The 13,799-nt window shown below is 47.6% G+C and overlaps 1 protein-coding gene across 1 annotated transcript in view; it reads left to right on the top strand.

Moving 5' to 3' along the window:
- STAB2 (stabilin 2) overlaps positions 1-13,799 on the top strand; it is a 124,124-nt gene that overhangs the window by 92,414 nt on the left and 17,911 nt on the right. The window contains exons 52-60 of the mRNA XM_005865248.2: positions 530-619; positions 2,962-3,108; positions 4,349-4,405; positions 5,580-5,706; positions 7,159-7,308; positions 8,952-9,056; positions 9,989-10,096; positions 11,967-12,160; positions 13,583-13,724. Of these exons, the coding sequence (XP_005865310.1) occupies positions 530-619; positions 2,962-3,108; positions 4,349-4,405; positions 5,580-5,706; positions 7,159-7,308; positions 8,952-9,056; positions 9,989-10,096; positions 11,967-12,160; positions 13,583-13,724 (1,120 nt within the window). The remainder of the gene's footprint in view (positions 1-529; positions 620-2,961; positions 3,109-4,348; positions 4,406-5,579; positions 5,707-7,158; positions 7,309-8,951; positions 9,057-9,988; positions 10,097-11,966; positions 12,161-13,582; positions 13,725-13,799) is intronic.

Below are 13,799 nucleotides of genomic sequence, written 5' to 3'. Positions count from 1 at the left end.
TCTTCACATGGCATTCTCTCCTCTCTTCTTCTTATAAGGACTCCAGTCATATTGGATTAGAGCCCCACTCTACTCCAGTATGACTTCATCTATGCTAATCACATCTGCAAAGAACTTGTTTCTAAGGAATGTCACATTCTAAAGTATTGGGGGTCAGGACTCTGACTTTGGGGAGGGGACAAAATTCAACCCGTAACAGCGCCCTGTGCCATTTCCCTAACCCACTCCTCCCGCCATTGGCTTCATACACCCACGCGCATCTTCCATAAACTCCCACACATAGACGGGAGACGGGAGGGTGACTGAACCCAGTCCCACTGGCGGGACCTTCCCTACAGAAAGAATGTCCAGGCTCCTAGAGGGTCTGTAATGTATTCGTCCTTTTGATTATACCTACTATCACTTTAAAGCTGGAATTATTAGAACTCTTGAAAAAACTCATGTCTGAATTTCGTTTGTTGGCAAAGCTCCTTTGGCCCCTTCCTCAGCCCAAATTTGGGGCATTCATGTGGCGTCCTGGCTGCTACAGGTTCTGTCGGTGGATCTGCCCAGATCTGCTGCCTGGAAGACCCTGCAAGGCTCCGAGCTGAGTGTGCGGTGCGGCGCTGACAGCGATATCGTGAGTACCCTTGCACAGGTGGGGGTTGGCAGCACATTAGCAGCATTCCCCAACCACAACCCTTTCAAAGAGACGTTCATACTTTCCTGTCATTGACAGCACGCTCTTTTCCTCGCTGCCTTGAGAGGTATCTCCCCAAAAGTAAGTAAGCGGGTATAAAGAACCTGATCAATCCTGGCCCACCTAAGCCCTAGGAGCGGGTGTCAGGGAGCCCCCTTCCTCTTACATGTGTGGAGCAGCTCTTAGGTTAGTTAGTTAGTTAGTTAGTTAGTTGTGGAGCATTTGTTCTCCAGTGTGAGACACTACCCTGGAGCAGGAAAGCATGTTGTCATTCCTTTCCCTCCTTCCTAGCCCCTAGGTGACCTCATCTCTAGGCCTCTCTTAGTGATCAGAACCAGCTCTGGGTTATAGCTTCTTTAATGAGCCAACGGAGAGAAAGTTTGCCATTTTCACCTTCCCTGGCTAGTTCCTGAACAAACTTACCTTCCTGTAACTCCATATGATGAATGGATATGATAGGAATGGATATGATATAACCTGTACATAAAGGTAAACCCAAAATGACAGTGACTTAAGTATACAAGGGTTTCTCTCGCTTATAAAGGAAATCGGGAGGTGGCTCCTCCAGAGCTAGTATGATGGCTCGGGGGCCAGGTTTTTTGGCTCCTCCTGTCTTTCTGCTCTTCAGCACATGCTTCCAGCCTTAAAGTGACCTCAAGGTCCAACATGGCTGCTGGCGCTCCAGCCATCACATCCACTTTCCAGGCAGTAGGAAGGACAAATGGCAAAGGGGTGCATCTCCCAGATGAGTAGATTCCATTTAAGGAGTCTTCTGAGAAGTCCCATACAACTTTCTGTTTACAAGGGATGATCAGCCAGAATCCCTTTGGTATTTGGATTGGAATTGCATTGACTTTATAACTGAATATGGGGAATGTGAGCACCTTTACAATCCAACTTCTGGAAAGTTACGCTCAAGATCAGCTGTACTATCTCCATAGACCAAACTGGACGCCTATCAAAGAAATATAATAAGAATGCCCACTGCTCATTCTCTGTGCTGATACAGCTTTCAGAGAATTTGGCCATGTATTATTTAGTCTGATCTCTATAACAACCCTGTGCCATGGAATCATTAACCCTACTTTCCTGGTGAGGAAAATTAAACCTCAGAGAAGTCCACTGACAAGTAGAAGTGGGGGGATTTAACCACAGTTTTCCAGTGTTCTTTCCACTGAATCACATTGTGTCCATCTCATCATAGATGCTGAAATTTATCTTTTTTCTTTTCATAGAATTTTCTAAAAAACATTTTGCTCCCTGAGGGGTGGCGGGGAAGGGTCGTATCCATCAACTTTGCTGGGTGGACCTTAGCAAAGAAAAGTGCTAGGATTGCCCTGGCCTGTTTGGCTCAGTGGATAGAGCGTTGGCCTGCAGATCAAAGGATCCCAGTTTGATTCCAGTCAAGGGCATGTACCTTGGTTGCAGGCTCCTCCCTGGCCCAGGCCCTGGTCAGGGGTCATGCAGGAGGCAACCAATCGATGTGTTTCTTTCACATCAATGTTTCTCTCTTGTCTTCCCCTCTCTCCTGCACGCTCCCTAAAAAATCAATGGAAAAATAGCCTCGGGTAAGGACTAACAAAAAAAGGGAAAGAAAAGAAAAGCGCTAGGATTGTTGTAGCATAAAACAAAATAACATATCTAAAGCACAAATTACCCAATGCCTGATACATGTGAAAACAGAAGTGGTTGTTATCACTGTAAAGGAAAAGCCATCACTTGTGTGTCCTAGGAAGACAGTTGTGTCAGGCACTTTGCTGGGTGCTGGCACTAAGTAAGGAATCTGGGTTACTGCACATGACGTGGCCGTGTCAACAAAGTTTATCCTGAACGTCAGGCAGGCCGCCCCTGCGCCATCCTGTCACCCCTGCCGCCACTGTTCTACTTTGGCAGAGATGGTGTTGCAGAGTGGCCAACAGTGTGGGCTCCGAGGCTGGCTGCCTGGTGTGAATGCTGGCACCACCATTGACTGGCTGAGTGACCTTGGGCAAGCTGTTTAACCTCTCACTGCCTCAGTTTCCTCAGCTGTAAATGGAACACTAGCAATAGTAGCTACATCCTAGAGTCGTGAGGAATAAAAAAACTGGCACAGGTAAAGCACATAGAACAATACTTGGCACTTAATACATGTTGAGTGTTTGATATATCTAAATATGTATCTCAGTTCTTTCTGAGTCTTGCAAGTGCTGGCTGCATTATATGACCTAGGAAATCTAAGAAGGATTGTTGATATCTCTCTCTCTCTCTCTCTCTCTCTCTCTCTCTCTCTCTTTCTTTCTTAGGGCGAACTCTTTCTGAACAGCCAAACATGCAGGATTATACAACGGGAGCTCTTATTTGACCTGGGTGTGGCCTACGGCATTGACTGTCTACTCATTGACCCCACCCTGGGGGGCCGCTGTGACACCTTTACTACCTTCAATATCTCGGTCAGTCCTACAAACACTACTCTTATTGTGATAAGAGAACCTTGAGCCAAAGAACAGTCTCATGACCCTGCATGGGCTCAGCTGTCAAACTACCGAGGGCTGTTCTCTTCAGATTCGCAATGAACAAGCATCTACCTACACCTGCACAGGCCTTGCACATTTTCATTTATCCACCCGCCCATCTGTGTGTTCATTCCCTCGCCATCAGGGAAACAGTTGTGGGGACCAACCACGTGCCCTGCCAGTCATTTTCAAACCCACCCATCCATTCAGTCATTCCCTCATTCATTCAACAAGCATGTTTGAGCTTCTGCTATTTTAAACCATATGAAATTGCCATACTTGACAGGCTGTGACTACAAACATGGCAATTTCACATGGTTCAATCTAATATTTTATGCTACCCACACCTCCATTCATCTGTTCACTTATTAAGAACATGGGTTAAGCTTCCATCCTAGGCCCTTCACTGTATGAGGCATTTTCCTACTTCCCATTTAACCATCTACCCAGTACCATTCATTGAGTTTGGTTCGATACACATCTTATCCCTACAATAATCCAATAATAGAAGTAGTTATTATCAATTCTATTATATAGACTTGGAAACTGAGTCTTAAAGAGGTGAAGTGACTTACATGGAAAAGTCTGTCACCATTTGATTTGGGGATCTGGCAACCTATAGGCATTTGATAAATATCCCAAATTATTAGAATACCCATCAGCCAAAGTAGATGAAAACCCAGTTATCCTTTCTGCTACAGAGATGGTGGCCTTCTTGATTTCCCAAATATATTCACACACATTTTTTTAGTTAATCATTTTTCCTCGCCAACCCCCTGAAATACAAGAATTATTATGCCTACCTTATAGATCAGAAAACTAAGCACCAAAGAAGGTGACTGGCCGAAATATCCCAGCTGATTTGTAATGTTATTGACACCTGCATCCACGTTTCCCGCTGGTATACCATATGCCTGCATGATGCTACGCTGGTCCACCTCTGTGGAACAGGGAACTGTTCATCACTGAGAACTCAACCAAGGAGTTGAGGTCCAAGACAGACCTTCAGAATTCTCCATGGCAAAGCTGACCTGTGTTTGCTGTTATATTCTTGATCATAGTCAGAATTGTAATCAAGATTCAGTTCTTAGTCAACTCATCAAGACATTCACTAGGGGCATTTCCTTATGCTTCCTAATATTCTTGATTTTTAAGTGTTTCTTTCCTTGACTATTAGGGGGATTGTGGGAGCTGTATCTATACTCCCAGCTGCCCAAGGTGGACGAAACCAAAGGTAAGGATGAATGCAACAATAACATTCAGAGAGCAATAGGTTTGTTTCATTATCAGACCCTAATCTGCTGGTTAGTGTAAGTAAGCGTGCATGTGTGTGCATCGGTGGGTGTGTTGTATAACTAATTTACGCCATTCTTTCAACAGCCAGGCCAATCAGGTGAAAGATGAACATTCTTAACCAAGGCAATCTGTAACTCACTGCCTAGCTTCTAGGAACTGTCTAGAAAAGTCATGGGAGTGTAGACCTAGATCATTATAATGATAAAAAATAATAGCTGGATTTTATTGGCTGTTGTTCATGTCCCTGGAGCTACACTGAGTTCTTAGACATTATCCCTATTCCTCATTATAACACTCATAAGAAGCTATTAATACCTCCGCTGGTGAAAAATGTGAGTGGCAGAAAGGGTAAGCAGTCAGCCATGGTCACACAACTAGTAAGGAGCAAAGAAAGCCATGTAAAAGTAGTGGTTAAGCCAATGAAATTTGGAGTTCCTAGACAGGGGGTCAAATTCCAGTGGGCAATCCTTGGCAAATCACATAGGCTATACATTTTTTGACTCTGTAAAAAGGAGCTAATAACTATTCAGTGTGTGGCTATTAGGATGTAAGTTTCAAAATGCAGGTTATAGAGCCTGCCGCATAGTAAGCATTCATTAAATATTGGTTTTATTACTTATTCCAAAGCCAAGTTCTTTTTTTTTTTCCTCTTTCACACTGTGTTTATCTGGGATGGTTGGAAAGAGTGCATAATTATAAAAATTAAAGTATTTTAACATGCTGGGTCCTTTGAGGCAAAGCCAAGTTCTTTCTATTCTACTAGGAAACCCTCTTAACAAAGACATCCCTGCAAAACGGAAATGTAACTCAGACCCTTCCTTCCGGTGATTAGGGGGCCTTGCCCTGATAGAAAGCTACCTCTTCCCCACCTTTCACCGGGAACCCTTTGCAAACATACTAAGGGTCTTAAGGCTGGAGAGAGATCTTTCTAGCACTGGGCTCTCCCCCATTCATTTGCCTATCTATACCCCCAAGAAAAGAATTCCCTGTAAAGGCCATTGAGTCCCATTTTCGACTTGGGCGGTACCCGGCTCCCCCACTGGGAGCGGGCTAAAGCCGAAAGCCCAAGCCAGGCAGCAGACAGCAGAGGGCTGTTCACTCTCTTCCTTCAGGGCGTGAAGCAGAAGTGTCTGTACAACCTGTCCTTCAAGAAGAACGTGGAGGGCTGCCGGCACCAGTGCGCCCTGGTGATCGCATTGCCCACGTGCTGCAAGGGCTACTTCGGGAGAGACTGCCAGGGTGAGGGCACCTTGGATGGCCGTGAGGTTCCGAAAGGATTACACAATTGCTGTGCTGCATTTGAAAGTACTGGGATTATAAGGGGTGTGTCTTGGGGGAGGGAGTCCATCCTCCTCATGACTCTACTAAGAAAAGATCCCAACACAATTGTGCTGCAGAGCTGTATAGCTTTCCTTTGACTTCTTCTCTTGTCACATTTTGGTTTTGACAGAGCTGAGTCTAGTGCATGGATTTTGATTGTGTATCGTGCATTTTTGCTTTCTAGTGTGGCATAAGGCATTTCCCATGGCGCTAGATATACCATGTTTCACTTTTTACTCTAGTCCATGATCCTGACAAGTGCATGAGTTTAAATGTACCTAATAGAATTCTACCCTGGCGGGGTGCTAGACTAACATGATATGTTTGGGCCATTCTTTAGTGAAAACCCCCCTGTTACTGGAAATACAACATAGTCCTCCCTTTCTTCACCAGGAAAGGGCTCCTTGTCAAAGGGCATTTGGGCCCCATCCTGAATCCCCTGTGTCTAGATACAATAATACAGCAGCATAGCAAATGCAAGGCACTTCCTATCGGCCACACATGGGTGCTACTTCCCATATACATCTTCATATTTAAACCTCAAAACCCCTAAGAAGTAGATAACACTGCCATCCCAATTTTTTTTAATATATTTTATTGATTTTTTACAGAGAGAAAGGGAGAGGGATAGAGAGTTAGAAACATTGATGAGAGAGAAACCTTGATCAGTTGCCTCCTACACACCCCCCACTGGGGATGTGCCTGCAACCAAGGTACATGCCCTTGACTGGAATCGAACCTGGGACCTTTCAGTCCGCAGGCCGATGCTCTATCCACTGAGCCAAAGCAGTCAGGGCTGCCATCCCAATTTTACAGGTGAGAACATGGAGGCACAGAGAGAATGAGAAGCAAGCCCAAGGTCCATTTATTCCGGTTCAGTTGAGAGAATTCTGGGCTGGGAGTCCACGCATTCACCCAGCCTCCACTCTCCATCACTAAAGTGTGGACCGTTCCATTTGCTCAGTGCTTTATAGTTTTAAAATGTTCTAAGTTATAGTACCTCGTTGGATCTTCATGTCACAATGTGGTAGGGCATATTATCATCATCATCATCATCATCATCATATCATCATCATCATCATCTAGAGCTAAGAGATCTGAACCTCAGAGCATGTTCATTATTCAGCCCAGATCTATTCATGCCCAAATACAGTACACAGTTCAGGGTATCACCCTGCCATGGTAGAACCCCATCAGATACATTTAAGTTCAGCGGTTTGCCCTACACATTGAGACATCGTGTGGGTATGTCCCCAGGGCAACAGTCCCTCTGGGCTAATGGAGCTCAGAGCCCACAGCTGCGGATGGGTTAGCAGTGCATTTACAAATGCTGGGGAGGCTGTTGAGTCCCTGTAATTTTGTCTCTTCCAGCCTGCCCCGGAGGACCAGATGCCCCATGTAATAACCGGGGTGTCTGCCTTGACCAGTACTGGGCCACGGGAGACTGTAAATGCAACACTGGCTTCAACGGGACAGCGTGCGAGCTGTGCTGGCCAGGGAGATTCGGGCCTAACTGTCAGCGTAGGTGGCACCCCCGCCCCTGCTCAGCCTCTTGTTCCACTGAGTACTCCCTGCCCTGATCCACACCCGTCTCCTGCCCTGGAAGCATGCGTCTTCCCCTCTCCCACCCCCCACCCCCATCTGCCTCCCCTTACATGCCCTTCCCCCTCAGATGTGTGCGCATTTCCATCCACTGAAAGAGCTGCATCTCTGAAAGTGAGCTCACATCCCCTGCAGCCACCAAGACAAGCTGTGGCTGAGCAACATTCATTCATTCAGTTATTCAACCAACATGTATTATTCAGTCCTTACGAATACTGATAGCTAGTAGTTTATGGAGTGCCTACTATGTGCCAGGCAGATCCGTTTTACCATTTAAACCTCACAGCAACACTTTGAGGTGGGTACTGTTGTTATTCCCACTTAGCAGAAGAGGAAACTGAGGCACTCAGAGGCTTAACAGCCAGGAGTTGTTCTAAGTTGTAAGGACACAGTGGTGTAGGAGGGGGCAAAGCCCCAGCTCTCAAAGGGTGTGTATTCAAAGGGAGAAAACAGATAAAAACTGCAGAAACAAAAATAGTTATCCTATATAATAAAAGTCTAATATGCAAATAGACCGAATGGTGGAACCACCAGGGAGCAACAAAGGAGCTGGCCCAGCCCAGCTAAGGCGAGTGCCAGCGGGGGCCCTCCTCCCATCCTATCACCCCACTGGTCATCCCGCAGAAGGAAGAGACCAGTGGCAGTGGTGGGAGGCGGGGCTGGTGAGTGGGCAGCGCCAGGCCAGCCAAGGCGGGTGCCAGTGGGGCTCTCCCCGCCCCCCACTTGATCGCCCTGCCAGTCACCCCACAGATTGTCCCTGATCACTGGCCAGGCCTAGGGAACCCTACCTGTGCATTATTTGGTGCACCAGGCCTCTAGTAAAGGTAAAATACAAAGAAGCAGGTACAGGGAATGGTAAAAGAGAGATGAGCAAGTGCAAAGGCCCTGAGGCAGGAGCAGGCTTGCCATGAAACAAACGGCAAAGAGGCCAGAGTAGCTGAGCAGAGTGAGCACAGAAGAAGAAGAAAGGAAAGCATGAAATCTGCAGGTCGCCAGGGGCCAGGTCACATGGAGGCATCTTAGCCCAAGAAAGATCTATGGCATCTGCTCTGAGTGTGATGGTGGCCAGTGGAAGGTTATGAAGGCAGGAGTGTCAGGAGCAGATTAGAAAGGATGGCTCAGCTGCCCTGTGGAGCATACACTGCCGGAGAGAAGCACAGAAGCAGGTTCACCTTTAGGGAAGCTAATGCCACAACCTAGGTGAGAGCTGGTATTGTCTGGGGCTGTGGTGGTGCTGGGGGTGGCGAGAAGTGAAAGAATTGGTACATATCTTGAAGATTTTACTGTTAAATAGATTTCTCTGTTAGGGGGCCCCAGATAAGGTTCTCTCCCTCTTCTGTTCTGTTTTCTGATGTAACCTCATTGCCCAGCCATGTCTTCCCCAAGATAGCCACTGAATCAGTTGTTTTTTGAATGTCTGGATGGATGAGTGAATGAGCGAGTGACTATGACACAAGCAGACTGCCTCCCACACCAACAACGCAGCCAACAGGTGGCGAGTGAGCTGGTTGATTGGATTTCAATCCCTGATCACTGATCACTGATCACAATTTGCTTTACAGCCTGTGGCTGCTCGGACCACGGACAGTGTGATGAGGGGATCACAGGCTCCGGACAGTGCCTCTGTGAAGCTGGGTGGACCGGCCGCTTCTGTGACACGCAGGCAGGTCTGTCATGGGTGTGAGCAGCCACCCGCAGCACCAGGGGTCAGGAACCTTGCCCTGAGCGTCCAAGTCAGGTTAGGTCTGAGCACCACCTGAAAAAAAAAAAAAAAAGGCAGCACAGCAGGTGCTCCCTTCGCCACATGAAAAGCTGACTTGGATGTGTGGCCCCAGGCCTCAGGAGGTGTGGTGACTTGAAAGAAACGTAGATGAAAATATTTCATGCAAACCCATGAAACTAGCATGCAGTCCTGTGCAGTCACAGAGGACCCACCTCAGGCAAAGAATACAGGATCGGGCAGGGGTGGGCCCCGGGATCGTGGTCCTGGGCCCCAAGGCTGAGTGCTTTCATAGGAAATACAGTCGGGAATCCTGGATCTGGTTCCAGATTCTGCTACTTTCCAGACCAGTGGCCCGCTCTGAGCCTTGATGTGCTCATCCTTTGAAAAGAAGTGTGTGTTTCACATTTTGCAGGGGGGTCGGGGGGAGGGTTGTTGTGAGGGCCAGCGATCATGGTTTTGAAGTGCCCGGTGTACGTGGGCTCTTAAAAACAGTAGCTGCCATTATCATTGTCATCCTTATCAAGTCATCATTATCTTGATCCTTACTGAGCAGTTTTCTGAGCCTCCTCGTGCCGAGAGCCCTATTGCTGGCAGAAGAGCTGAAATATAAAGGTTAAAGTATCTCATGTGAATCACTGCCATTTCATCCCTCTGATTAACATTGCAGAGATAATGTTTTAATATAAAGGAGTAATTCCAGAATTTTGGGATCTCCAGGCTAGAAGGGACCTTAGCAAATGACCCCATTCCTCGGCTATGAGGGGACACTTGTGAAACACAGTGGCAAGCCAGAGGGGAGTCTTGGGGAGACAGCTTAAGTGGGCCTCACCTCTTCTCACCATGACACAGGATGAACGGTGACCTTTTTCTTTGCAGCTTTGCCCCCAGTGTGCACACCTCCTTGTTCTGCTCACGCTACCTGTAAGGAGAACAACACGTGTGAGTGTAACCTGAATTATGAAGGCGACGGAATAACGTGCACAGGTGGGTCCCATTGGTGCATGTGGGAAACAGTCATAGTGTCTGGGCTCCATCCTGGCCCTTCTACCTCCTACCTGGGCCACTTGGCAATACCTACCCCGTCTCTGACTCAGTTTCTTTAATGGGTTTGCTTACACCTGACCTGCCCACCCCCCAGGTCATGGTTTGAAATTGCTTTGCAGACTGTGTTGCACTTTATTTTGTAGTGTTTTTTTCTAACTCTATGAGTATTCCAGTCTTCAAAAAATTCAGAAGATACATTATAGTATTTAAAAAAAAATAGTTAAAACTACACATACTCCCACTATTTAGTAAGAACCACTCTGAACATGGCAATGTCTGTATTTAGTAGTGAGGATATGGGTTCAGCCACACGGAGACCCAAAGGAACAGTGGCATAAATATGGCTGATGTTTAGGTGTTTATTTTTATCTCATAGAACAGTTTGGATGGAGGCATCCAGGGCTAACATGAGGTATCACTCTGAAAGGTCATCTGGGAGCCCAGACTCCTTCTATCTTGTTGCTCTGCCATCATTCAGTTGCCTGACCTGAGATAGCTCCCACCATAAACACATCCCAGGCAGCAAGAGGGGGAGGAAGGAGATTTAAGGGCACACCTACTAGTTGCTAAAATCCTGTCTGCTTCTATCCCATTGGTTGTACCCTCATTATCTATCACATGTAGTACCAAGGAAGCCTGGGAAATGCAGTCTTTCATTGGGCAACCATGAGCCCAACTAAAAATCTATAAAGGAGATAATAGGTACTAGGGGAAGTGAATAGTCTTGGCCACAAGTACTTTCTTTTTTCACAAATAATTATTCACAGAGATATAAACTTTCCTTACAAAAAATGAGATCTCACTATGCCTGCTGTTTTTTTGTTTTGTTTTGTTTTATAAATCTTTATTGATTTCAGAGAGGAAGGGAAAGGAAGAGATAGAAACATCAATGATGAGAGAGTATCATCGATCAGCTGCCTCCTGCATGCCCCCTACTGGAGGATTGAGCCTGCAACCTGAGCAGGCGCCCTTGACCAGAATCGAACCTAGGTACTTCCAGTCCGCAGTCCAACGCTCTACCCACTGAGCCAAACCAACTAGGGCTATGCCTGCTGTTTTGTAATCTGCCACAAGGCAGTCCAGAAATGGTTCAGCCCTCAACAATGGCAGCAGAGTCCCAGGTCTGTCTTTCTACCCCACCATCCTTAGGGGGAGGCCTTTGTCCTAATGTCCATTCTCTCAGGGTCTCAAGTGGCTGCTACAACTCTAGGCCAAAAGGCAGGTAAGAGAAATCAGATGGCTTTCCAGCTACTCCTGAGGCTAGAGCTAATCTGTGACTGGGTTGAAATTTGGGGGATTGTGAAAACAAAGGTGATAAGAGGCAGCACAACAGTGGGGACAGCACAGGCTTCAGAGTCAAACCAACCTGGGTTTACATCCCAGCCCCGCCACATTCTAGCTCTTTTGCCTTCACCAGATCAGTGAAGGTCTCTGAGTTTCAATTTGCTCATCTGTAGAATGGGGTCGTATCTATCTCACACGTCCTCCATAGTGGGCTAACTCTACACACGCATATACACGCATGACTGTCCTAACATTAAACACCCAAACTCACGCAGAAAAGTGCTACCCAAGTGGAGGCTAGCAGTATGTGACAAGGGGCAGAGGTGGGCTGATGTTGTCAGGCCTGATCTTTGAGAGGATTAGCCACAGGATAGTAGGGTTTGCAAAGGCTAACACAGAGGCCACAGGGCCTGGGGGGAGAGGGCGCCAACATGTTGGGGCCACTGACCCTGAGGTGACCCACAGCCCAATCTGAAGCCCGTTGCACAGACAGTGGCTCATGAGCCCTCTCTCCCTGCTCTTGCAGTGGTGGATTTCTGCAAACAGAACAACGGGGGCTGTGCGAAGGTCGCCAAGTGCTCCCAGAAGGGCACCAAGGTCTCCTGCAGCTGCCCGAAGGGCTACAAGGGGGACGGTCGCAGCTGCTCGGAGGTAGACCCCTGTGCGGATGGCCTCAACGGGGGGTGTCATGAGCATGCCACCTGCAGGATGACCAGCCCGGTGAGTCTGTCTCCCCAAGATCAGCTTCTGGGGCCTCACTCGGCCTCTTCTCCCCTCTGCTTCCCGTTCGGCCTCTTTCTACACTTTCTTCCCACCTCGGTCTACTTCTCGTGAAGTCGGTGAGCGAAGGGCAAGGCGGCATCCTAAGCCAGAAAAGGACCTTCGTGGAAAAACTGGTGAACTCCACAGGAAGTCTATTGTTTAGTTCATAGTAATGGACCAGTGCTGATTTCTTAGCTTTGACCCGTGTACCATGGTGACGTAAGATGTTAACATTAGGGGAGGATGGTGGAGGGCAGATGGGACGAACTCTCTCTGCTATCTTTGCAACTTTCCTGTACATCTAAAATTATCCAAACTCAAACGTTTATTAAAACAAAAAGAGTTGGTAAGAGGTGGCAGGAAAGTGCAGGTTTGGGCACTCCCTCGAGCCTTTTAATTAATTTATTTATTTATATTTTTATTTTTATTTTTAAAAAAAAAAAAAACAGGTACAACAGGCCACCTGCTTTTTTTCTCTTTTTTTAAATATATTTTTATTGATTTCAGAGAGGAAGGGAGAGGGAGAGAGAGCTAGAAATATCAATAATGAAAGAGAATCACTGATTGGCTGCCTCCTACACGCCCCCTATCAGGGATCGAGCCCGCAATCCAGGCATGTGCCCTTGACCGGAATCAAACCTGGGACCCTTTGGTCCAAAGGCCGACGCTCTATCCACAGAGCCAAACCGGGTAGGCCCTCAAGTCTTTTTAGAATGGAACCAGCGCCTGGAGCCCTGTTTATCTGGTGGGAAGAGAAGATGGTGGGAGATAATGTCCACAGTGGTTATAACATGAACTCAGAGTCAGACAGCTTTTGAGTCTCAGCTCCCGGACTTACACACTGTGTGGCCTGAGGCTGGCTACTTAACCTCTCTGAGCTTTTGTTTCCTCATTTGCAAAGTGGGCCTCATAATAATGCAGATCCCATAGGATTGTTGTGGGATCAATTGAGATCATTCACTGATTCAACAAATGGTCATCAAGCACCTACTATGTGCTGTTGCAGGTGCCAGGGATGTCGCAATAAAGTGCTTGTATTCGAGCAGAGGGAGGGGCGGTGCTCAGTGCAGAACTCATGCACAAGACACTCTCGGGCGCCCCGAGGGTCAGAAAGAACGTGACCCGGCCAGTGCGGCAGAGGCATGGGAGCTGTCTTATTGAGGGGTCAGGGAGGCTCCCCTGAGCTGAGATGTAAAGGACGGCATTTCATCATGATCCTGAACAAACACGACGTGGCGGTTACTTCTTTCCCACTGGACAGGAGAGGCATATATTCTCGATCCTTCTGAACGTTTCTTATGCTGGATGTTGGGCCGCAGAGCACTAGGGGGTCCTGGGTCCCAGACAGGGGGCTTTTTCACCTTTCCGTTCTCCCCACAGGGCAGGCACAAGTGTGAGTGTAAAAGTCATTACGTCGGAGACGGGGTGGACTGTGAGCCGGAGCAGCTGCCCATCGACCGCTGCCTGCAGGACAATGGGCAGTGCCATGCCGATGCCCACTGTACCGACCTCCACTTCCAGGGTCAGTGTGGAGAGGGGCTGCGGGCCCAAAGCACCTGGTCTTCAGGCGGAGGGAGGGGATGGGGGGTGGGGGGAG

This window comes from Myotis brandtii, unplaced genomic scaffold (assembly GCF_000412655.1).
Source record: "Myotis brandtii unplaced genomic scaffold, ASM41265v1 scaffold1993, whole genome shotgun sequence".
Classification (NCBI taxonomy): Eukaryota; Metazoa; Chordata; class Mammalia; order Chiroptera; family Vespertilionidae; genus Myotis; species Myotis brandtii.
The sequence above is the reverse complement of the archived record's forward strand: the minus strand, read 5'-3'. Positions and strand labels throughout refer to the sequence as shown.